Source organism: Trachemys scripta, chromosome 14 (assembly GCF_013100865.1).
Source record: "Trachemys scripta elegans isolate TJP31775 chromosome 14, CAS_Tse_1.0, whole genome shotgun sequence".
Taxonomy (NCBI): Eukaryota; Metazoa; Chordata; order Testudines; family Emydidae; genus Trachemys; species Trachemys scripta.
The window spans coordinates 21,979,325-22,003,455 of NC_048311.1; the positions used below are offsets into that span (position 1 = coordinate 21,979,325).

The window sequence follows — 24,131 nt, forward strand, 5'->3', positions numbered from 1 at the left end:
GAAAATATTTCTATTGACTGTAGGGTTTTATTTTTGAATATGCTCATCATGGCAGGACTAGACATAATTCTAAAGCTATTGCAGGATTAATTCAGAAGAACATTTTCTTCTCATTCTCTGAAGCTGTCTTTTGGACAGAGAGATCCTGGAGTTCCCTCTTCTACCTAAGCAGAGAGGAGTTTTACAACAAAACTTCTGGCAAAGATGCAGGCTCCACAGTACAACCAGAGCTCACCATGTGAGCAGAGCTGATTGGTTATGTCTCCCTGGACTTTCCCCTCAGCGGATAAGCACAAACAGTGGAGACAGCTCCTTCTGGTACTTGTTCATGCCAATAAACTGCAGTAACTCCCTGCATGAAGGTTTATAACTGTTACCAATATGCTGCAAACTCTTTCATTAAGAGGTGGGGGAGTGACAACAGGGATTCAATACAGCCTCTGATCCCCACCCCAGTTAGCTCCCGCCTATTAGAAACAATGATTATAGTTAGTCTAATGCTGATGCCTCTTGGTGTGTGCCGACTCAGTAACTCCTGAGTAACGATCCTGATGCTGCAGCCTTCAGCAATCTTGTGCCTCGGTTTCCCCATGAGAATAGCTGCTTTCCTACTTCACACACAGGTTATGAGAGTTCATGTTTGAAGATGTGATCATCATTATCCCGGTTTTACCAATGCGGAAACTGAGGCAGAAGTTGAGGCCCAATGCTACAGAGGGAGTTGGTGCCAAAGTTGGGATCAGAACTCAGGTTCCCACTCTTGGACTGACACTCCCTCTTCCCCCCCACCCCCATTTCAGAATTCCCAGTGTACATCAGGTGCAGTTAGGACAGGAGCCGTTCCAAGGAATGCTGAGAATCAAAATGGCTGTACCTAGAACTGGAGAATTCCTGTGCAGAAATTGCAGTATATCTAGCTGGATTGGAGCACAGCTGTCCAGAAGGGAAAGGCAGCTTTACTGAGCCCTTTTTGTTTTACATTTATTCCACAAACATCCTCACACTGTTAGAGAACCCCAGAACATCTATTTGATATGTATTTCTCCAAAAAAACTTCAGGACGGTCCAGATTACCTTGTAACTCTCAAATTTACACCCAATGAGTTCTAGGAGCAGGAAACTGGAGTTGCCAACAAGTCATTTCAGATCTAGAGGAGTCCTCCAGGCAGCTTTTTGATTGAGTGCCAGGTTTGTCACGGTGATCAGTCCCACCCCACCAGTCCTTACTGCGTGGTGCAGCAGAGCCTCAGAGCATGGTGACTAGCTTGAAGCTCCCCACTTCTTTGGTGGGGATAACGTTGATGAAGGTTTTGTAAAGCACCACCCCTTTTGGTAGACGACAGATCACTTCCCTGCTCTCTGGGCTGCGGGGTGGTGGCACATAGACCTCCTTGGTGAATCGCACAATCCCATCCTCCAGAGCAAAGAGAGTCTTGTTACAACCCATCCCCACCTGGAAGAGATGAACAGTATATTGTTAGAAAGGGAAGGAGGTGTTTAGGTCACTATGTATCATTTAACAAAGTGGACCAAGCCACTAGTCTGATGTCCTGGCTTCAGCCATGGCCAGTACCTGATGTGTCAAAGGAAGGCAATACACACATCGCACTCAGGGAACTGCAGACAATTCTGTACGCTGTGGAGGTGGGGAGGAGAGATTATTCTAATCCTGAAGCATGAGAACCAATTCCCTTAACTTCACGTGCAAAACTTTCAATAGTAATAGTCAAAATTCTCCAGTTGTTTACTAAATCTGGCTCATGCGCTGACCCGGTTTTGAATGAACTGTAAAAAGCGTTTGGTAATGAAACAATGATTTCAGGATTTTATGGAATGCAATTGAGGAAACAGAGAAGAGCCTTGATAGAGCTAAGGCTGGATTCTGGACTTTGCTGTGGAGAGCTATAATAGATGAAAAAGTAACTCACATGAGCCCCTGGGTGCCAGCGTATTATCCGTTGGGTGGCTAATGTGTTGCCTGCATGAACAAAAGCGCCTGCAACAGAGAGATATGGATTCAGATTACAAAAGAATAAGCATCTCTATAGTCTGAGGGCTGGCAGAATGAGAACTGCTCACAAAGCCAGCATTGGTTGGGATGTTTCCTAAAGAGGAATTATCCCAAACTCTAAAAACATTTAAAGTAAGAATGCTCCTACCAGGGAATACAGGGCAGTTGATATGCAATGACAAAAAGCAGTTTTAGCCTTTGAAAAGATTAGTTGGAGGGCACAAGGCATTTTCTGTTTGCTGCAGGCATTTTTGGTTTTTTTTTTATTGCCTTTTACATCAGTTTTTTCCATCAGCAAACCCACCCTAATTGTTAGGCACTCAGTGACAGGCATCTGTACTTTGGCTTCTACTAAGCTGCATAATTCTCCTCTTTATCAATACTTGAAATGCCCAGCTTCTGAGCACAGTGTGAGGGGAAAGGGCATTTAACTTATCAGGTGCCCCCTCGGGTGTTCCTCCTCCCAGATTCCCCAGAGACAAGTTAAGTTAGAACCAATACAGGTTCTTATTGGTAACTTCAGTTTGCTGCACGTAGGCAGATCTGGAAGGGAGCTTGTGTCACTCAAGCCTTCTGCTGGCTACTCTCACAATGGTGGTTCCGTATGCAGTGTGGTTGTAGCCAATGATGGTTAAACCTTCAGGTGCAAAGAGTCACAAACAGCCCCTCTCATCTGAACTCTGAAACACATAGCAGTTTCACATGTAACAGTCCCTGAGAACCAGGCAACTTGGGGAGGGCACAAGCCAGAGTATATAAAGCAGCAGGACAGACTGACCGACCTACCCTCTGTTTTTTTATAGCCATAGCGTTTCCCGGGGCTGTGGCCACCAAGATTTTTTGAGCTGCCTCCACTCTTCTTGGATGCGCATCGCACCGCAACCGCAGTCACCTGCGGAGCTGCCAAAACTGTATTCGAAGGAGGAACAATAAAAAAAAGTTAAAAAAAATATTATCTACAGCAATTAATTCAAAATGGGCAAATATTTACATTGTCTTTTAAATCAGGGCCAAAAGGGATTCAAAGCTCAGTAGTGTCATTTCAAAACAAATGTTAAAGCTAAAGGCAGAAAAAAGCCCTTAGAATAAATGTATTATAAAGAGAATTCATGTTTAACCCATTGCGTCTCTCCTGCACACAACCAAGTCGCACTTCAGAAAGCATCCCACTACCTAAATGGAGTAGCAGAACTCTAAGCAGTGCATCTAAATGCAAACATTCTGCTATTAGTTGTGGCCATGAACTTTAAATCCTGAGCTACAAAAACAGTTACAGAAAACAGTCAGTGTAGCCAAATGATACGAGCACAGCACTGGAATTCAGGACACTTGGAGTTTATCTTCCACTAACTCACTCAGTGAAATTGAGTCAAGTCACAAATATTGTATGTCTCAGTTTCCCCATCTGTGAAATGGGTATTAATACTTAATCTCCAATTGTGAGGTTTAGTGTCTGTAAAAAGCTTTAACAACCCCAGATAAGTGTCTATAAAAATACAAAGTTTCATTATCAAGGCCCCGATACAGGACAATATAGAAGCACATATTTAATTGCTGTCCTGAATAGGAATGAATTTAAGCACATGCCCTAGTAGCCAAGGCCTGGGTTTAAAAAATAAGTTACAGTAAGCGATTCGTCTTTCTCCTTCTTGGAACATGTCGCCGTTTCACATCGCAAAGTTCTTCCATTAAAAACCAAATACACAAAATCCATTGTCAGTAAATACATTCAAATGTTTAAAATCAAGGAAGTCTGACCCTTTTGTGAATTCCACTTCATAAGAAGTGTCTTCCATATAATTAGTTCTTTTTCATGCACTCAGCAGCTAGTTTCACTTTACTCTAAATCCTTCTATTCAGCGGTCTAAGTAGCGTTTTACTAAACAGTGGTTACCACAAGTGTCTCATTTCCTTATTTAAAGAAAAGCAGTAGATGAATTTTATCTTAATTAAATTATAATGGATACTTTGCAAGTCACAAAGATTTGGGGGGGGTGGATGTCTTTAAAAAGAACAATTTATTATATATGTTTAGAATACATTAAGTAAAAGACAGGGGTCGTGACTTAAGAGAAATAGCAGCGGAGTGGGGAAAGGAAGTAATGGGATTTATAGAGCTCTGTTTTGGGATTAAATTTAATCCTTATCTAAGAAACTAACTACCTTTGTTTGATCTTCAATGTAATTATTTTATATTTTAAATCATACTGTGCATTGGTATATATCTCATGTAAGGACATCAAAGCACTTTACAAATGTCAGTTAAAACTATATAACATCAAATGTAGTAGGAAAGTATTTACATTTTATAGATTGGTAAACTAAGGCACAAAGCTCAAGGGATTTACTCAAAGTCGCACTATGAACTGGTGACAGAATTCAGAAGTTCTGAGCCTCTCCTGGAGAATGCCCTGTCCGCAGCTCTGTTTTTTATTAGGAGAGGACTTTAAGCTTGAGCACCCATCTGACCTCCCAGCCCACCACCAGTTTCGAAGAGAAATGGAGATTAGGAAGTGGGCATCTGCTGGATGGCAGGAAGGGAAAGGAGCAACAGACTTTTTTTTAAATGAGAACTCGGATTTTCCTTTTTGGGCACAAAGGCTGCTATGTTAAAGGGCCCACCTGAACTCATTCCAATTAATCAGTTAACAGTAAAAAGATAACCCTGACCTGATGCAGAAGGATTCCCTACTACATACTGCTCAACAGGCCAAGAAGCGTAAAACCAGAGTAACTCCACTAAGTCAATCTGCAACCAGGCATATGTAATATATGCCTGCCTACTCCCATGTCAGATCTTATATACGTTGGGCCAGCTCTACTCTCAGGTGGACAGATGTAAGAACCAGAGTAACTTCAGTGACTTTAATAGTTACAATGGTGTCACTGACAGCAGAACTGGCCCAACCTATAAGAACTGACATGGGCAGATGTGCACGGCATATAGATTTTAATGTCCCAGACCTGGCAGAACTAGATACTTCTATTAGCACATCAAACTACTCTAACTTCAGATACTCCGCTATGGATCAGGCATGATACAGAACTCTAGACAGGGTGACCAATGGGCAAAAAGGGGTAGCTAAGGCGGGAAGGAAGAAGGGGGGCAATGGCGGTTAATAATACTTAGCACTTCTAAAGTGCTTTTTATCCATTGAGCTCAAAGTGTGTTTAAAAGGTATCTGGCACCTATGGACACACATACAACCTTGTAGCTAGATAGCAGCAGGTAACCAGTCCACAACTACCTCTTTGTGCCACCCTTCCTGGCATGTTCTAGACTTTCATTGGCTCCAACATCACCTCGGAAGCCTAGGCAGCCCCCCCCCCCATTAGGCTGTAACCACTACACAGCTGAGACACAACCAGATAGCGCCACAACAGCCCCCCTGCCCCTACCGGTACTAACAGCCCATAGGCTAGTCACCGGGAGGCCGCACTGCGGGAAAGGGCGATTTCCTATCCCCGCCCGGGCTGCACTTACTTCAGGGTGGGCGAGGCCCACCCAGCCCCCGGGTCCCACTGCCTCCCCCTGACGGACTCTCCGCTTCCCAGGGCGGAGCCCGGCCCCATCTGCTAATCGCCCCCAGACCCCCCCCCCCCCCTGCGGGCCCCCCCCCCCCCCCCCCCGCACACTCACGCAGCCTGTTCGCCCCCAAACCCGCCAGTCGCCCCAGCGCCGCCATCTTCCTGCACCACCACTTCCGCTTCCGGTGGGGCCACTTCCGGCTCCGGCGCAGGATTTCCGGTCAGGACTGAGAGGAGGCGGAGGTGGTAGGTTTCAATGTGGGGGCGGCAGGAGGGCGGGGTCAGAGCAAGGGCCAGACTCGGACGCCTGGGTTCTCTCCGTGGCCTGGGGGGGCGGGGTCTGTGCGCAGGGGGACGGCGGCACGGACCCTCCCCAGGCCCCGTCCGCCCCACAGCGGCCTCGGCCCTCGCCTCTCCGCGGACAAGGCTGTGCGCGCCCCCAGCCCCCGCGCGCGGCCGCCTCGGGGGTATCCTGCGCTCGCGGGGACCCCGCCCTGGCGGCTCGTGCTCGCGGAGGGGGAGGCCCCTGAGGCTGCAAATTGGCTTATTTCTCTGGGTCTTGAAGCACGAGATCTAGTCACCTCTCTGGGGCGCTCGCTGCAGACTTAGGTTGTTACAGGTCATTAAGTTACCCAGCCCCTTCAGGATCCCCACCCCAGCGTGGGGCCTGTCTGGAGCCGGCTCCTCATTGCTCTGCTTCCCGTTCCTAGATGCTGCCCGTTGGAAGGGACTGACTGACCACGATGTCCCTGGAGTCGGATGAGAGCGACGTTGAGCACCTGCCAAAGTTCACTTTTCTAAAACAACAGCCTCCTGCGGTAAAAAGCAGCAGCCGCTGCCAGCCTCCTTCAAAGGAGAGAGTTGTGGTGATCTGCAGCTCTGACTCTGAGGAATCCTCTCCTCCTTCCCCGGGGTTGGAAAAGTTCCCTGGTAACCAGGATTCTGACCGAGTCAGCGCTTGTAAGGATGCGATTGCAAGGCTGAGCAGTGAGAATGAGGAGGAAGAGGAGATAATACCCTTGTCTGAAAGACTAAGGGGGAAATTGGTGAACAGCAAGTCCTCTAAAATTAGTATTTTGCTTTCTGAGGACCAGCAACTGAGTAGCTGTGATGCAGTGTGTAAAGCTAGGGGTACTGTGATCCGTCAGAACTATGAACAAGTGGTTACTGACTGCAGAGAACAGTTGCTGCCAAAGGCTTCTGACACCCAGACAAGAACCCCTGTCTCATCCTGGGAAATTTCAGCTAGTGACCAAGATGATGCCACAGAGGATTCCAAGAGGGTACCTTTGCACCAGCCTCCAGTTTGTCTGTCAGTCTCTCCAGCCCAGAGTAGCAGGTCTCTGGTGGCAGAGGCAAGTTCAGAAATGTCCCCACCTCAGAAGAAGTCAAAACACAGCCAGGAGGAGAGAGAGAGGGCTCGCCAGGCTGCGTTGCAGAGGAGGAGAGAGCGGGAAGTGCAGAAGGGGCAGCGGGAGCAGGACCGAGAGAGGAAAAAGGCACTTGCCAACATGCTGAAGGCCCAGCGACCAGAAGAGTGCCTGAAGCACATAACAGTGGTGCTGGATCCAGGTACCATTCCTTATCTTTTTTTTCAGCCTTGAATTAAGTGACAGCCCTCATTGTGGACCCCTGACCTTTGCACCCATCTCAGTTCTCTTGCAGGTAGAAGGAGGTGGGCAAGTCCTCAGTGCTTTGCAGTCCATGAACTGTGGCTGTGTGATTGAGAGTCAGGCTGTTCCCTGTAGCATCACCTGGAGGAGAAGGAGGGCTGGGTCATCTCAGGTAGGGGACCACAATGTCTGAAGCTTACACCTTTTTCTTCCTCTGTGCTTAGCACCTGGGGTTGTGTTGCCTGATGATCTGCAGTTACTGGTGGTAGCCTTGTGTCTGTCTATGAGCTACCCAGAGAATCTTAAACTGAGACTGACTTCTTTTTGGTCTTTCCCTGGCATGCAAAACTTCATTTCCCACTTGTTCTCACTAGCTCTTCTCCATACTATGTAACTAAAAACTCCCAAGACTTACCTTTCCCATCTCATCTCTTTTCCAGTCCCAGTAACTCTGGCTACTTTCTTCTCAAGCTTCCTGTGAGCCACCTTTATCATTTCTGAAGGAAGATTTAGATTTCCCCTTTGTTTTCTCTGTTTGGAGTGCCACAGAATTCTGCTCCCAGATGTACCTGTCTTTGTTTCTTATTTCTGTGATGCCTCCCGTTTAACCTTTGGCATTATTTCTAGTGAGATAACACCCTTTTCTACACCTAATTTGACACTAACTGCTTGCAATGGCTCTGTCAGCTCCTGGTTGACCCTGCTGCTGAATGCTTCAGAAATTAGTCTCTCTCCTGAGTTAAAACTCCATTAGTGATTTCAGAGACATGGAATAAACCTGGACCATAAGCCTTGGTTGCCAGGGCAGAAATCTTGGAATGTTCTCCTTGATCTGAACTCTTTCTGTTTTGCCTCTCCCTTGAGATAGTGCCAGTCCTGATCTTGGCCTTACTCCTCTGAAATGCTTAACTGCACCTTTATTCCCATTCTGGACTATTCTAAATCCCCCTTTTATGGTCTTCTTAAATCTCAGCTATGCTCTGGCCAGACTGCTTTTCCTCCCAGAAGTGGAACCGTTACATCCCCATCCTCCATGCTACCTTTGCTGACTTCTTAGCCATCTTTGAATCCAATTTCAAATTCCTTTGCTGGTATTCAGACTTATCGATAGATATTCTCTCCACAGTACTTCTGACCTTGTGCCCATCTACTGCCCCAATCACTCACTCCTCTCTCTTCTCATCCCTGCTCAGAAGGGTAGCTGTTGTTCACTTTGATCTGGAACTTGCTTTCCTCACTCCAGGCCACTGTGCCACTTCCCCTTGTTGAATCTTTTCTACTAGTGACTCTCTGTAAAGCAGATTGATACTATCTATTAACGCTATATAAACACAATGAATTGTCCATATCCTCAGACCCTTCTTTCTGCTGAGCTCTCTTAATGTTCTTCACTTTGGTGTCACGTTTCACTGGTCTCTTGCTGTTCCGAGCCTTTTGCAAACTCTCGCTCTCCGATTACTAATAAATTGATGCCACATGTGCACTATAAAACTCATCAGCAGTCTGAGTAACTCTGCACTTCTGCCTCCTTTTGGTGAGCAATGAGCAGGAGCATCAACTTAAGGGAGATGGGTCATTAACAAGCTCTCAGACTGAAATGTTTCATCTGTGGCTAAAACCCTGGTATACATGAAGCTAGGATCAGAATAGGATCGCTTTCACAAATATCCTGAATTCAGTATGTGTTCAACTCTGGGCAGGTTGAAGAAGGCAGCTGGCTAGAAGAACCCAATATCCTGGTTCTGCTTCGCCTGGAGGATTTTGTATCCATGATCTACAGCTATAGGCAGGTGAGGTTGCTTGTGGCTTCTATGTGCTGTCCGAACGTGCCTTGCTCAAACAATTGAGTTACCCGTTTCTCTTTTTACGGAGGTTTGTTTTGGAGGCTTAGGGCGAATAACAATTTTCCTGTTTTAAAACAATATGAATGTCCCAATGTTGTCAAGTCTTCTGAACTGGCGAGGTGGAACCTCCCGCTCTCCCTCCTCGCCCCGCCGCTGCTGTATTGGAAGGAGGCCTTGGGAGTGCAGAAATTTCTCTGCGTGTTGAGGGGTTTGACTTAACTGCAGCACTGAAACCTGAGACTCCAGTTCTGCAAGTGGATCTGCCTGTGCAAACCCTTACATCTGCACAGTTTCAGCTGCAGGATTGGGGCTTGAGGTTGCTCTTTGCTAGTGTTGTCCTGAACTGTATGGTTCAAAGGGGGTTTAAATGTTATTTTCTGGCTCTCTTTGCAGGAAGTCCAGGGTGGCACAGAAGGACCAAAAGAGACTTTACGGAGCTTCGTAGCTTGTGTCATGGAGAGAGCTCCTGGGAAAACTCTAGCGCTGGCTGTAGTCGAACTAGAGAAATATTTCAGGTTAGAATTCTTCCTTCAGAGATTTCTATGCTGTTTCTTGCAGAATAAGTGCTGGCAGTGGCCACAGCTAGAATGCCATAAGTGTTCTGCATCATTACTTGTATTTCCTACTGGCGAAGGCTGAAACATGAAAAACAGCAGCAGAGTTCCTTCACTATTTCATACAGCGTCTCCACCTGGGGACAGCTGGTAACAGTGAGCTCCCGAGCAGCCTGCACTCCTGCACCATTCCTACAGTGCCTTCTGCTCGCACTGGAGCAGATGTGGACTCCTGGGCTATTCTTTCTCTTCTCAGATCTCACAAAGTTCAGTCCCGGAAGAAGCTGCGGCAGGCAGTGCTGAATGGAAGCCAAGTAGAAGGACAAGGGAAACGGAAAAAACGGAAGGGAAAGGGGGATTCTGGCCCAGAGCTGTCCAGGGTGGAAGTGGAAGAAGTGGGTAAACTTGGAGCATTATTCTCCTTTCCTGGCTTTCTCGATGATTTAGCATTTTACCTGAGAAGACCCACTCTGTGGTGAGGGGAATTCAACCCTCTTTAATACCTGAGTTTGAGGGGAGAGCCTTTCAGCCTCAGCTCTCTACCATAGGCAAAGAGGAACTGACCTGAACATATCTAATAGAAACAGGACAGGCCCAAGGATTCTGATGTTAGTGAGAATCAGGTACTTGGTTTTGTCTCTCTCTTTTTGCCGTGTTGTGTGTCCAAGCGCATTCTCTCGCACTCTCCTTGCTGTTAGGGAGGCAGCCTGAATGAGATGGAGATTTTCATCTGTGATTAGCTGCTAGAGGACTCTAATGCTGCACATGTATCCCACCTCCCTGGAGACCAGGGTGTCTCCTCCATGTCAATTCCAGATGTCATTCCCTTTATGTAGATCTCTGATGTAACACCCATCATTCTTCACAGCCCAGTGGATAACCCTAACCAGAGTGTGTGCAGTAGGTGGCAATGAACACTGGATGGGGTAAATGGTGCAAAATGGGCCTCTTTATGGAGATGTTAATCTGCTACAACTGAAATTGCATTAAATTGGCATGCAGCACATTTTTCTATAGAGCAACTCAAGAGGCAATGGCTAGAACATCCCAAACTGTATCTTTTAATGCTTCAAACTAGCCATTCCAATGTGGGGGAGCCAGCTGACTTGAGGCAGCCTTCTTGTTCTACAGCAGGCTGCAATAAGGGACTGGGGCAGCATCCCAAAAACACCTTGCCACCTCTGATGCTAAGTCCTATGAAGGCCCCTGTCACTCCACAATCTTGTATGTGTTGTTTGATTTCTTGATCGAGTATGGCTGTTTTCGGAGGCTTCTTGGGTTTGTGTCCCCTCCCAAAACATCCCCTAAATGTCTGACCTAAGCAAAAAGGGGAGGGATTGGACTTGAGGCTGGTGTGTGCTGGGGGATGAGTCACCTCACTCACTCTTGGGCCCTATCATGTCTACAGGCATTGGTGGATCTGCAGCTTCACACAGGAGTCCAGGTTAGACTCCTCGAGAGTTGGAAGGAACTTGGAGACTTTGCCAGTATGTTCACCAAAGCTGTAGCTGAAGCACCATTCAAGTGAGTGAGCGTATGGGGTTTATTTTATAAGCCAGCTTGCTTTTGGAGATATCCTCACGAGAGGCCTCGTTTTCATGAGTTTTGGAGGGGAACAGTAATCATACAGCCTTACTTCAGTGCTACACAGTGTAGTACGTTCTTCACTGCAAAAGAGAGGATGTGTTCTTAACTCAAGTTAGCTAACTCAGGTTAAAATAGCAGTGAAGACACAATGACTCTGCTTTAACTTGGGTAAGCAGCATGAGTTAAAGCTTATAGGGCAGCCTGGGGTTGAACCGGAGTTGAAAGCTGAGTTGCAGTGTCTTCATTGCTACTTTAACCTGAGTTAAGAATACACTTTTTTCACAGTGAGGACACGTCCTCAAAGACCAGGCAGTGCTGAGCAGCCATTGATGGGGTGCCTTAGAGCAGACAGTGTTAGTGCCTCTTGCATTGAAACAGGTGGTGCATTGGGCTACAACCCCTACAGCTTGTTTCTCCTAGTCAGTGCTGGAGTCTGACTTGAGAGAGGGTGTCAAGCAAAGATCTTCTTTTCAATCTGTGTTTGGAGGGGGAAGGGGATGTAAATAAGGAGAGCTCTGCCTTCTAGCTGGATTCAATCACTACAGCACCAGCTTTTGTGTTTCACCCTGAAAATATTTGTGATTTGAGAGATGTCACTGAGGCAGAATCCCCATTTAGCAGATGATCATAATAAGACACGCTGTTGTAATTGTTCTCACAGGTCATTCCCCAGCAGTGTAAAGTTGAACCCCATACTAGCACACCCATCACAGCAGCTTCACTCTCTGTCTCACAATAACATCCATGAAAACACACAAACCTTTAAAATGCTTTTATATGCTGCTTATGATGTCTGTTTGACAGCTTGAATTCTGTTTCCCCAGATTGCACGTGCATTGGTTTGTTGCAGGGTTGCTCATAGCGCTGGGCCATTGGTATCAAAAATAAAAAGCGGAGATTATTTGGGCCAGTTTCTGCCCTATACCCAGTTCCTTTTGTGCTGCCAAAAGGGGGCCTGAGGCTGCTCTTGCTAAGAGGAATCCCTTGGTAGCACAAAGCCAGCATGGCTGCCTCTGTGCCCTTTGTTATAGCCAGCCCTGCTTCTAATGTGCCACGCTCTGGTTATTTTCCACCCCTATAAAAGGATCTTGCTAACACTTGTAGGGAAGGTAAGTCATATTTTGCACATCTATCTTGATATTATTGATCTCTCTAATTCTGTGCTGGATGTGAGGCTTCCCTGCTCTGTAGCCATTGCATCTCTCAACAGATGATAACTGGAGAGAGAAACAAAAGATAAGTTTTGTGATTGTCTTGTTCTCCTTCCCTTCTGTGCCCTCTGCAGGAAAGAGCGAGAGAAGACCGGCTTCTCCTTCTACCTGGAGAGTGAATGGTGTAGGGGGGTGAAGGTGGACCGCTCAGGGAAGGGACTCTCGCAGGTTTGGAAGAGGCAGATCCAACAGTTCAACCGGGTCAGTCTGGAGATGGCCAGCGCCATTGTGGCTGCATACCCTTCTCCTTTGCTTCTGGATCAGGTAAGGGTGCCCAACGTTTGTTGATACAATTGTGCACACACAGCTACTAATGCAATGAGGGGAAGAATGTTACTTGTGTTAAATAACTTCATAGAGATTGTCTGAGATATTGATCCCTTGTCAGCTTAGAATACTTTGTTTGAAACATCCAGTCCCCTCATGGCAGTGCATGGGATAATTGTGGCAAACACTTCGTACTTCCATAGCGCCTTTCATTGGTGGCTCTCAAAACACTTCCAAAGGTGGCCCTTATCCGCACTTTACAGAAGAGAAATGTGAGGCACAGATTGTAACCCAGCCCCAGCACTCCAATGAGTTAGTGACAGAGCCAGGAATAAAACTCCAGTCTCCTAATTCCTCTGCTTTAAGCATTAGATTGCATGTGAGGGAGATGTTAACAAGGAGAGCTGGTTTTATAGGACACCAGAGTAATCTATGGAAAAACTGGGACTGCCTGCTAGGCTCTTTTCCTGTTCACTTCCACCCCCCACAAATATTTGAAATAATTAGTGGTAGTTCATAAGGAACCTTCCCTTGTGCTTCTGACAGGAGGTACATTGCGCCTGAATCTTTAAGATGTGAGGCACGTCTGCATCTGAAAATTAATCTGGAATAAAGCAGGGTGTGAATTTAAAGCAGACTGATTATTCCTGATGAATTGAATGTGTGGATGCTTTGATTCAAGACTTAGTTTGGCTTAATCCACTTCTAAAGTGGATAAAACTAATTTGAAATAAGAGCATCTTCACTTGAGTTAATCAAGAGTAACTATTCCGGATTAACTCCCAGTGTAGACAGGCCGCTCACAGGATTTGTTGAAACTCCTCAACAGTGGTGACTGATACAGTTTGAGTCGAAGGCTTTAAATGCAAGTGATGGAAGCCATGACTTCTCTGCATCCACTGACTCTGGCAGAAAGTCACAGACTGGCGTTCAGAGCAGAATGAAGCTATTGAGAGGAGATCTCTGTCTTAAAGTTCATCCCCTCCCTTGCTTGAATAAGTGTTCCCTGTGCAGAGAGGGAAAATGAATCTCCAGTCCTGCATAAGTAAAGCAGCACTGGCTGTTCTAGATGTATCCAGGTTGCACATTTCTTTGTGTTGCAGTTGTGTTCCGGGCACAGTCCTAACAGCGCACATAGTCTGTCCGTATTGAATTCCTGCTGACAGTGGGTGCTGCCTCTTGGCTACCACGTGAGGTCTGGTGGGAGAACTGATAAAAGGAGTGTAAAACATGAAAGGCTGGAGCAGTGAAGGAACCCTTCCCTCTGTCCTTTGTCCACAAAGGAATGTGACAATGGATGAAATCACCATTCCTTTGTCCTGTTTTTAGGCCTATCGTAGATGCCTTTCAGAGCGGGAGCAACAGAACATGCTCGCTGACATACCTGTGCGCCGTGGCAATGGTGTAACGGCCACATCACGGCGGATTGGACCAGAACTCTCCAAACGGATTTACCTGCAGATGACCTCTCGCCATCCTGATCTCTCTCTGGATGTCACTGGCTAGCCCAAGAGAACATGGATTTTACTGGTTGCCTGGTTAAACGTATTCATCTCCCTTCTAGGAGGAAGTGTATTGGGTCTTGCTTGTAAAGACTTAACATCTCCTGTTTCTGAAGCCTGCAATGGAGGATGCCTGAAATGCTCTACAGGCGCTGTTTTCAGAAAGCACTGAAATGTTTTCCTTGGCCAAGGTGCTGTGAGAGTGTCTTTCTGCCTGTGATAAATCACATTTTCTGTCCTGGGAATAAATCTTCTCTACTCTTCCAAGTAGATGGTTTGCTCTAGGACCTATTAGGACTGCTGTATAGGGCCAGCTCTCCTTTACATGAGCCAAGCTATTTCCAGTATCACCCTTTAAGGAAATCAGCTGCTACGATTTGTCCTTTCCCACACCAGTGAGTTTTAAAAAACAAAACCGACCACCAGTACTGGAGAGACATTGGCTCAGTCATAGCTGTCTAATAACACTTGCTTGGAAACAGACTACAAGGTTGTGCTATTAGAATGGGAGAATTTTATCTTTGGTATAGAAAGATGTTTTGTACCCCACTCAGGTACAAAGTTTAGAACTGCACTGACTCAAAGGCTCCAGCTGCATCTTGATCTATGGGGGTGTGAAGTGTGATTTATGGATTAGCGAATGAGTGGAGCTCTAATGGGCTTTATTTGCAGCAAGAGATTCTTTAAGCTATGGAGCATCTGCCTTTCGATATGTGCACTTTACTTCCCCTAAAGCCATCAGTACTCAAATGCATATGTGAGGGCAGCTGAGGTCTTTAAGGATTCATGTAACAAAGCAATTATTGAAATGAGTACTAAGTAAAGTCAAATGCTATGCAATGTATATAACTTATTGCACTAGAGAGGAGAAAATATCCATTTTTCTCTAATACATCCGTGCTGAGATCATCACTACAGCTAGTAAGTGATTTTTTGCATTGCTGTTAAGGCCTTTGGGATAGTCCTACTGTTAGGCTGTGATAAATTTTAATATTATTTCCAGTGCATCTGCTGACTGCTACAGGTCTTTCTCCCATGAGGCAAACTTCACTAGAACAGTTGTCAGGTAGAACACACTCCTCTACTAGCAACAACCTGTGCCTATAAGGGGGGTACTGATGGTTCATAAACAGTAGTTGCAGCACCTCAGAATAACATACTATTCAGATAAAAAGCAAGCACTTGGGTCAGCATTATGGTGGTAGTGTACGGTACAACTGTCAGGTACTCCATGTCTCAACTTGCCTCGGTGGGTTAAGTAGCGTGCCACTGGAACACCCTGCAGCGTATCTTCCTTTTAGCTGAAACCCCCTCACCACTCTGTTACAATGGAGCCAGGGAGCAGTACCAGTACCTTGTGTCCAGTTTGATTAAACAGCATAGGTGAAGGCTTATCTTCCTTTCTGTGCTGAACTGTTGGGAATGTGTGAGTACAGTAATCCTGCACACGGCTGTACAGCAACAGAACAGCTGTGCTAAATCACAGGGGCACAGAACACCAGAATTTGTAGGCTGTTACACTTTAAACACAAAGGCAGTACAAGATCTTATACTGCCAAGGCCCTAGCAGACAAGGTGACCTACGGAAACAAGAGGATGGTAATGTGAAACTGGCCAGTTTGAGACACTTTATGGAGAATGCCCTCTACTATATGATGGGTTCTGCCCAGGTGTCTTAATGATACTGTATCCTAGTGTCACCCACTAACTAATACTGTCCCTAACATAGATTGGAGGTGAAAGATTCTATTTTGATGGCTAGCTGTAGCACCACTCATCTTTCAACAGTCCTTCTGGAGCCTGCTCCAGCTCTCACTCAGGGAAAACCAGTCTGCATGGCTGCCAAGTCTTTCCTCAGAATAGCTGTTTTGACACTAGCTTGCTCAGGTTAGTGGTGGCACTATGGTGTAATAGTAAAACATGTTAGCATACAAGCTCCTAATCAAAACCGAGGCACTGTACAAATGTGTGTAAACAATGTAAATATCCAGCTCAGAATCAGACACCAAACTGCTGCGAAAACTGTTATATTGACAAAGCTGACAATTCTTATTTCAACAGCATTTCATCACTCCGCCACCCTGATGTATCAATACACAGCCATCCTACATACTTCTAATGGGTCCTGGAATGGGCTTATGTATATTTCTATACCATACAGCCACACCACCACTGATTTTACCAAAGGTTTGCATGAACCTTCCTGCAAGTGTCAGCAAGAAGATGGATATACTCCACCTCCTTACAGGGCCATAGTTACCCATGTGGGTTATGGCTTTCCTCACTCCTCTGTTGACTGGCAACCTCCTGCTCCATGAGTGAGGGAGAGAGTCTTAACATGTTCTAATTTAATGTTAGCAAACAACAGGAGTTGCAGACCAGCTGAGACACAAGCACAACAAAAATGACCTAAGCAGTAGTTCTGCTCTGTTCTGAATGGACCAGCAAATCCAGTGCTGACTGATTAAAGGCAGTTTCACCAGAACACAATTCCATAGGAATTCTGGCTGTGTCGATGGGGGCAAGAGATGCTGACAATGCACATGTCCAGGTAGCAGCATCATTGCTGCGAGTTCTGATGTAATACATTTTGCACAATTTTGTGGCTTTTCAGAGCAGTTACCACATCCTCATAGAGAGCGTTCACGCCGATGCACAGAGACTGGTGCTGCAGCTCCGTCACCCGACAAACAGCCACAGTACTAAGGGCACACAGAAATATCAAGAGCAGCAGCTTCAACAATGCCTGGAACCAGGAGCGCCTGTGCCGGGGCAGCTGAGATGGATGAGAAACTGATGAAAGCTCTGTAATGATATAAATTGCGGGAAAGAGAATGGGAAGACCAAGTCACTTATCAAGAGAAATCTGTATCCCTATAACATGCAGATCTGAATCCCTTATGGTAAAATGCTATGCCACATGTTTAGCTCTCTCATAACAAGAAAACAATTACTACACCATTTCAGATTTCCCTAGCTTTCCTCCGTTCTAAACATATGCCCAGGCCCCATCCACAAAGGATGAAACAATACATATTTCTTTTCAAGAAGCAGATGTTTTTGATCTCTCAGAAAACAACCATAATGCCCACATCCAGATGAGCAAACAGCTATGAAGATGACGACCTGCATTAAACTCATGTTAAGCCTTTGTTGCAGGTATTTTTAAGATACGTTCAATTTTATGAGGCAGAGGAAATATTCCTTAGCAGCAATTGCAGAACTTTGAATCATGCAGATAAGTAATCAAGAGCTCCATCAATTGCAAATATGTTGAAGTTCTGCTTGTTCTTCCAGAGTTATTCATAGGTTGCAAGATTCTGAACTAGCTCTACCACTGGGGTCTGATTCCCCCACCCCTTGACCATATTCAACACGAGGGATTACTTCCTAACATCTTGCTACATAATCTGGCACTATTAAAAGCATGGTGGATCTGGAGGTAGATACACTTCAACGGTAAGGTTCTTGCTCATTCTCTTCCACCTATTTCTCCTACGCTGTGCCAAAATATAGATGAGAACAGTTACACTACTCTATAGAATACACCTGCTCCTTAGTGGATATTTCTCAATTGAATCTACAATTGACTTACTTGGGATCTCACTGCTTTCCTTTTTTGTTTGTGTTTCCATCTCTTGCCTTGCCGCTCTTAGTGCATCGTACTCCCGTCTCCTGCGTTCCTTCTCTTCTGCCTTCTCTCGCCTCCGCAGTTCCCTCTCCTGAGCCTCCCTTGCTCGCTGCTCTGCTTCACGCTTCTTCTCCATTTCTGAGGACCAACACAAACATTTTTTCATTCTGTAATAACAGCACTCCACCTTCCCCCTTGCTGCATGACTGCTGTTCCCCACTGGGAAGGTAAAGCAATGAAATAACGGCCCCATTTTATTGTCCAGAAGTGTTGGATGCACTCCCCGTCTTCCTCCTTCAGATCTAGTCTCTCCTGGAAGCAGTCTTATGTGAGTCAGTTAAAAATCTACACACTCCTCATTCCTTACACTTGGTCAATAGCATCTCTCATCCAGAGAGCTCAGCACTTTACAAGCATTAACTGAGCCCCACAATACCAAATATGAGGCACTGTCCCCATGTTACAGATGCATAAAATGGAAGCACAAAGGTTAAAGGGACACTGTCAACTTACATTTTATTAACGTGATTCATTTTAAAGAAATTCTAGTTTGATAGAGGGCTCTTTATATAGTATTCCCTGAGTAGTAGTAATTTTTTAAAAAGAATTAAAAAACTAAGGGTTCTTCTGCCCCCATTCATATAAGGGTCTGTTTCACAAACGAGAAACTGACCCTGCACTGAGCATTGTCAAATGCACAAAGTATATTGAAATAAATGTTTGTCACTAACTTTTGAACTATAGTAATCTTCAGTATTAGAGTTTTCAGACAAATGTGATTTTTCAGTTTGTTAATGTTCCTTTAAGGGTTCATTTACATTCAAAGTTTGGACCTATAATTCATCAATGGTAACAGCATTCGTGCAAGCACTTTGTGGAAAGGCCTCATGCCTTTTTAGCACTGTTGAGGTAAAACAACTACACTTCGCTACACTAGCACTTCTACTTGTGGTGAATTAAAGCTCTGAACTTTGTCAGTGTAGGCAAGACCTATGTGACATGTTCACAGTGAGTAACAGTAAGACTCCCGTTCCCTTGCTCCAGCACTCAAGCCACACTTACCTTTTCAAGAGGGGAAGAAAAAGAAGGTGCTTATGGAAAATGATCCCCTTTAAGAAGAGGCAGTTCTCCAGTACGGTGCATCAGCATGGAAATCATTTTCCAAGATATACTGAAGTAAAATCAGCCTCTAGGTTTTAGTGGCCTCCCAAGACGTATCAGGAACCCACAACCCATCAGGCCTTTTTGCAGTTACCCATCTGATCCTCCAGAGGCCCATGCCTCTCCTCTAGAGTGGACCAGGCCTCTTTCCCCTTTCACAGGGTTAAGCAGTTGGCTATCGAGGGATCTCTTCCTCCACCTCCAATTCAAAACAAATATTTTGTAGCTCCTCGCTGCCAAGATATTTGGAACAGTCTGTGTTAGCTGCCCTGGAAGGGCAGAATCAGCTGGTTTGGAAATGTAATCAATGGACCCAGAAAAAAGCCTAGAGCGGAATGTGGGTGGGAGGTGTCATGTGCCTACCTCGCTCAGCTTGTAGCCTTCGTTGCCTCTCTCGATCCTGCTCAGACTGGATAGCTTTCATATGCTGCAGCACCTTCAAGATCCAAGACAACAGCATGAGATCTATGCAGCAGATTCATTGCATTATCCTCTTAATATGGAAACAGCATTAGAATGCAGCCATAAGTGGGAGAAGGAATGCATTCCTCTGGGATTGACTTCTAATTCTATGTAGCAGAATACAAGTGAGTCCCAAGTGGCTCTTACAGCGATGCCACAACCTCCAGGTTTACCCCACAACCTCCACATTGAAGGTGTGCATCGTCAGTACCAAAAAAAAAAAAAACCCTGTCATTCAGTGCTGGGACAAGCTAATATTTTAGTTTATTTTAACAAGAGGAGACACCATACTGATTATGTGACTTAAACATGAAAATGAATAATACAAACCACCACTTAATTTAAGTGAGGCTGCCACAGACTCCAGGAGCCCTTGCTTAGGTCCAACTTGCCTCACAGTGCACAGGGCTTTGACCATGAAAGTGAGGTAACAGACACGTTAATGATGAAGAAAGCTGTGACAATAGACACTGATTTGACTTTTCTACCCAAGAGATGAACCCCACCCCGCTGATGTCATCTACCAGGCTACATACACATCTGATAAAGGAATGTCTAATAAAATCTGCATTGGGCTAGATCTTCAGCTGGTGCAGTTTGGTGCAGCTCCACTGAGACTTCCATGACTTTGCTGAGAGTTTGGAGCGCTGTCTCAGCGTTGGTCCCAAAGCTGCTGCTTCAGGCAAAATCTCTCCATTAAATAAAGAAATCCTCCTTGTAGCCTGTGCGCTGGTACTAGGTGTATCCACTGCTCCACGATCACATGGTTTTTCTAAGGCTGAAAAAGGGGATGTGATCCCTGCCTCAGGGGTAGCAGAGAATTGCAGCAGCATAGGCTCCAACCTGCTCTAGCCCTGCTCCGTGGCTCCCAGCAGTAACTCTTCACACAAGCCTACAGATTGCTGGCACTTCTTCAGAAGCTCAAAGCTGGGTATGGATTATTTTTCTCAGTACCGTCTTTTTCCAAGTGATCAACATTTAAATGTTCACTCTTAATGCCACCTCGGGCTGAGCACCCAGCTTAGCTCACTTCCTAGATCCACGGTCAGGGCACTAGTGAAATCACTGCAGGATTGGCTTTGAATGGGATTAGCCTCTCCCTCCTGACCGATACCTTAAAAATTGCCATGTTGAGAGCCTCCAAGCAAGAGGAGCAGAAAGAACGGCCATGGAAGCCATGTAGGAAAACAAGAATAAAATACAGAGCAATTTCCTTACTCTGATAGCGGCCTGTTTACATTGCTTCTCATCCAGGCAGTCGCCTGCCACTTTGGCCAGGCTAGGATCCAAGGGGTTGTCCTTCAGATCCAACCACTTCAGATTCTGCAGGAAGGAAACACAAATGGGACCAGGCTAGAGTAGGCACACATCAGTACAATGTTAAAGAAAAGGCTGTGTTTATTCTAGAGAGTTCAAAGCAGAAACAAAGAGCTATTTCGTTGTCACGTGAATGAAAGAGATATGGGAGACAAGTGCAGATTTCAGGCAGGAGTTTAATTGCAACAAAACTGTGGCAGTTTTGTCAAGGGCAGTGCTGCAGATCCCAGTTACATTTTGGAGCTCATAGTGGTCTGCTGGCAGAGAGACTGACATTTTACTAGAGAAATCAACTTCAGAAGAATCATGAGACTCTGGGCTACACTCCAAGGCCTTACGTAAACTGCCTAGCAGAGGGGTTTTACCTTGAGCTGTGCAAAACTGACTGGTAGCATGGCTAATCGGTTGTTCAGGAGATCCAGGTGCTGCAAGTTAACCAGGCGACCAAAGTCTGAGGGGAGTTGCTGAAGCTGATTTTTACTCAGATCAAGTTTCACCAGGTGGGTCAAACTGCAGAAGTCCGACTGGAACCCAAACAGGAGTGAAGAAGTTTACAAGCTTGTCAATCATCTTTACTAAGGAATAACAGATATATCAGCTAGCGTATGCTGCACACTGCAGGGAGCTGAGGAAGATCTACATGGACTTGGACTCATTACAAAGCTGCTTGTGTGATGAAGGAAAGTTACTCTCTTCCCCCTCTACTCTCGAACGGTGAAGTAGGGAACAGTGGATACTCTCCTAAACAGCGCTACTCATAGCAATATAATTACAATGAAAATAAGACATACAGTGGTGCTTTTGGTATCCAGCTGGTAGAGCACTTTGGAATGGAAACTGCTATAATCTTCACTGAGTACACTCTCATTTTCTACAAGAAAGCACAGCTAATATGCTATGCCAGCCAACCTCAGTAAAAGTCAATCACCTATACTGACCCCTCTGTAATGGTGGCAGTGTCACTCATCCTCCCAAGAAGCTAAGAGAACTGCTAGTTACCACACTCCCGCCTGGTCCTCCCATGCAGGAGGATTGTACCTTTCCAAAGGTATTTCCAAACAGACCCCTCCCTCCTCCACAAAGCTTCTCTCTCATCTTACCGGTAGGGAAGTGAGGTTGTTACAGGACAAATCCAATATGGTAGCCTTTGGAAGGGCAGCCTGAAAAAGAGCCAAGGAATCAAATTAAACCTGTATCAAAGCTACAGTACTTTAATGCAGTTGATACCCTGCTGTTTATGTTTCTGTTTCAGTCTTTGGGATTTCTCCCATACATGGAGTTAAGAACTCCCCAGTTGCTACTATTCGAGTTACCTTTGAGACTCTTACATCTCACTCAAATTCAGGGGCTTATGAACACTGCTCCGCCTGAAACAGGTTCTTCACCCAAAGCATCAGTTTAACCCACAATCCACCAGATTTGTTAAATCAGTTGGGAACCTTCTCTTCTTCAGGTCACTTCAACCACCAAAAGTCAGGACGACAGGAAGAGTTCAAGGTTGTGTATCCTTCTCTTCAGACCAGGAGAAACAGTGTGTGTGCCTTCCAAACACACAACGGGCAACACCTCAAGCTGATAAAAACCACCAAACTTACACAGGGCCCAAGACATTCCCAGGAATCACCCCGCTTCCCCACCCCCAGGATTAGTACATTCACAAAGACCAGGGGTAATCTCAGAGGCTCCCCTGCAATACCTTACATCCCCCAGGAAAGACTGATACTGACCAGTTCTTTGACTGGTACCTCATTCAGGTCACTCAGGCTCAAGTCCAATTCATTGCCATCAAGTTTGTCTTTCAGGTTTACTCCTTTTCCTCCAGCTTTTGCCATGATCCTATTGAGAGAGAAATTCAGAGTCTCAAGTGGCTCGTTCTTGGAACGGGAAAAAGACAAGGAATGGAGATGGGGGGGCACCAATACATTTTAACAAGCCTCCAGATTTTCTTTTACTCTGTATCTACCTACCAAGTACAGCAGGAGTAATGACAGCTGTCATGCCCTGCAAGTATGCCTCAACTGTAACCTTTAAGGACCTCCTTTAGAGGCCAGGGATATTTTGGTCCCACTGGGCCATTCAGATCTTGCTGGTCCAGGTGCCAGTGTTTACCGGTTCAGGCTAACTGAGGATGTGGCTTTTGCAACCTGCCTACTGGGAACTGGACTGACAACCCACCAATCATTTAGCACAGGCTACTGAACAGCCCACCACATGGGAAAACTATTGGTCATTCCTCTTTACCAGTTCAAGCTGGATATGGACTGGCAACCTCCACGTGAGACGCCTGATAGAGATCCTTAGTGTAGGTCACAGCGTGCACTTTCAAGGCTTTTCTGACTGAGCAAGAATTTTATTTTCTCAGAAATAATCCAGCCTCCTCCAATGCCAGCCTAGGGAGGTGTTCATGGCAGCAGGGCCTCTAGGCACAGTGAGAAGATTGTGAAGTTTCTGTTTGTCCCACTGTCCGAGGGTTGAGGTTTTGGGGGGATGGGAGTGGGTGTTTGTGAAGAGAGCTCTCTGTTTGAAGGGGAGCCGTGCAAGAGGGGTAACATGATCCCGAGTGGAGGGGGTGACTGGCTAGAGGGGGAGGAGGCAATACTGAACAGTGCATTGGCCTGGCTCCCTGACCCTCCGTCCCAGCACATCCTGCTGCCACTTTGCTGCTTTTATTCCCTTGCTTCAGGTAAAGGGGGCGGGGAGCACAAAGGCAGGAGCAGGGCGCATCCCCTGGCGCCTCAAGGCGGGGGGCTTTACAGACACTGCATAGAGAGACGATGACCCCAGTTCCCATCAACCCCATCCCCTGTGGGGGTGCCCCAGCCCAGCCAGGGCTTCCCCCCAGGGGGCCAAGAGGGAACCTCAGACTAAAAGGCCTCCCCAATGCTCCCCTGCCACCCCCGGACAGGGACCCCCCATCCCAATACCCCCGACCGCCCCCGCACATGGACCCCCCCCCATTCCAATACCCCCCGGCCGCCCCCCGCACAGGGACCCCCCCTCCCCAATACCCCCGACCGCCCCCGCACATGGACCCCCCCCATCCCAATACCCCCCCGGCCACCCCCGCACATGGACCCCCCCCATCCCAATACCCCCNGCCAGCCACTTCCGCATCCACGTCCCCGTCTCAGCCCACCAGCGCCAACGAGCCGGCCCGCTGGCCAAGAGGGCCCCACGCTCAGGCCGGAGGAGGAGGGGCAGAGCGGCGCCCTCTGCAGGGCCAGCGGCTCTCAGCTGAGAGAGTGAGCGAGGGTCGGGGAGTGGCTGAAAGTGGGAGCAGCGGGCGAGGTGGGGAGGGGTGAAGGTGGGAGCAGGTGGCAGGGGGAGAAGGGGGAGGGATGAAGGTGGGATAGGGTGACCAGATGTCCCGATTTTATAGGCCCAGTCCTGATATTTGGGGCTTTTTCTTATATAGGCTCCTATTACCCCCCACCCTATCCCGA

The 24,131-nt window shown here is 46.5% G+C and overlaps 3 protein-coding genes across 10 annotated transcripts; 1 reads left to right on the plus strand and 2 right to left on the minus strand.

Moving 5' to 3' along the window:
* Positions 1 to 3: 3 nt before the first annotated feature.
* Positions 4 to 5,809, minus strand: MRPL27 (mitochondrial ribosomal protein L27). 2 transcript variants are annotated; one of them, XM_034789264.1, is made up of 4 exons: positions 5,652 to 5,809; positions 2,798 to 2,920; positions 1,929 to 1,996; positions 4 to 1,453 (listed from the first exon to the last, which is right to left on the minus strand). In XM_034789264.1, exons 1-4 carry the CDS (start codon positions 5,695 to 5,697, stop codon positions 1,247 to 1,249), a joined length of 444 nt encoding a protein of 147 aa, XP_034645155.1. In that variant the 5' UTR covers positions 5,698 to 5,809; the 3' UTR covers positions 4 to 1,246. The 2 variants fall into 2 exon arrangements, with proteins under 2 accessions (XP_034645155.1, XP_034645156.1); XM_034789265.1 differs by lacking the exon at positions 5,652 to 5,809 and adding an exon at positions 5,260 to 5,299.
* Positions 5,739 to 15,029, plus strand: EME1 (essential meiotic structure-specific endonuclease 1). Of its 7 annotated transcripts, none has more exons than XM_034789259.1 (10): positions 5,739 to 5,759; positions 6,250 to 6,345; positions 6,379 to 7,111; positions 7,194 to 7,324; positions 8,853 to 8,942; positions 9,390 to 9,511; positions 9,807 to 9,945; positions 10,959 to 11,074; positions 12,423 to 12,612; positions 13,945 to 15,029. In XM_034789259.1, the coding sequence occupies exons 2-10, from the start codon at positions 6,283 to 6,285 to the stop codon at positions 14,119 to 14,121; spliced, it is 1,761 nt and encodes a 586-aa protein (XP_034645150.1). In that variant the 5' UTR covers positions 5,739 to 5,759; positions 6,250 to 6,282; the 3' UTR covers positions 14,122 to 15,029. The 7 variants fall into 7 exon arrangements, with proteins under 7 accessions (XP_034645150.1, XP_034645147.1, XP_034645149.1 ...); XM_034789258.1 differs by lacking the exon at positions 5,739 to 5,759 and adding an exon at positions 5,913 to 6,148; XM_034789256.1 differs by having other exon boundaries at positions 6,250 to 7,111.
* A 1,099-nt stretch (positions 15,030 to 16,128) lies between these two features.
* LRRC59 (leucine rich repeat containing 59) lies at positions 16,129 to 23,545 on the minus strand. The gene is made up of 8 exons (XM_034789262.1): positions 22,930 to 23,545; positions 22,416 to 22,524; positions 21,789 to 21,848; positions 21,054 to 21,212; positions 20,590 to 20,694; positions 19,273 to 19,345; positions 17,713 to 17,886; positions 16,129 to 16,922 (listed from the first exon to the last, which is right to left on the minus strand). Exons 2-8 carry the CDS (start codon positions 22,518 to 22,520, stop codon positions 16,678 to 16,680), a joined length of 921 nt encoding a protein of 306 aa, XP_034645153.1. The 5' UTR covers positions 22,521 to 22,524; positions 22,930 to 23,545; the 3' UTR covers positions 16,129 to 16,677.
* Between the last annotated feature and the right edge of the window lie 586 nt (positions 23,546 to 24,131).

What these genes read in the sequence shown, in the direction of transcription:
- MRPL27 (XM_034789264.1), bottom strand. Translation starts at nt 5,697, where the DNA reads ATGGCGGCGCTGGGGCGACTGGCGGGTTTGGGGGCGAACAGGCTGC. An exon ending in TTTGGGGGCGAACAGGCTGC is followed by an intron (nt 2,921 to 5,651) that starts GTGAGTGTGCGG and finishes CTTCGAATACAG; the next exon opens with TTTTGGCAGCTCCGCAGGTG. An exon ending in TGGCTATAAAAAAACAGAGG is followed by an intron (nt 1,997 to 2,797) that starts GTAGGTCGGTCA and finishes TCTCTGTTGCAG; the next exon opens with GCGCTTTTGTTCATGCAGGC.
- LRRC59 (XM_034789262.1), bottom strand. Translation starts at nt 22,520, where the DNA reads ATGGCAAAAGCTGGAGGAAAAGGAGTAAACCTGAAAGACAAACTTGAT. An exon ending in AGGTACCAGTCAAAGAACTG is followed by an intron (nt 21,849 to 22,415) that starts GTCAGTATCAGT and finishes GCTCTTTTTCAG; the next exon opens with GCTGCCCTTCCAAAGGCTAC. An exon ending in GTAAACAGGCCGCTATCAGA is followed by an intron (nt 19,346 to 20,589) that starts GTAAGGAAATTG and finishes TGGATCTTGAAG; the next exon opens with GTGCTGCAGCATATGAAAGC.
- EME1 (XM_034789256.1), top strand. Translation starts at nt 6,283, where the DNA reads ATGTCCCTGGAGTCGGATGAGAGCGACGTTGAGCACCTGCCAAAGTTC. An exon ending in TGATCTACAGCTATAGGCAG is followed by an intron (nt 8,943 to 9,389) that starts GTGAGGTTGCTT and finishes CTCTCTTTGCAG; the next exon opens with GAAGTCCAGGGTGGCACAGA. An exon ending in GTAGCTGAAGCACCATTCAA is followed by an intron (nt 11,075 to 12,422) that starts GTGAGTGAGCGT and finishes TGCCCTCTGCAG; the next exon opens with GAAAGAGCGAGAGAAGACCG.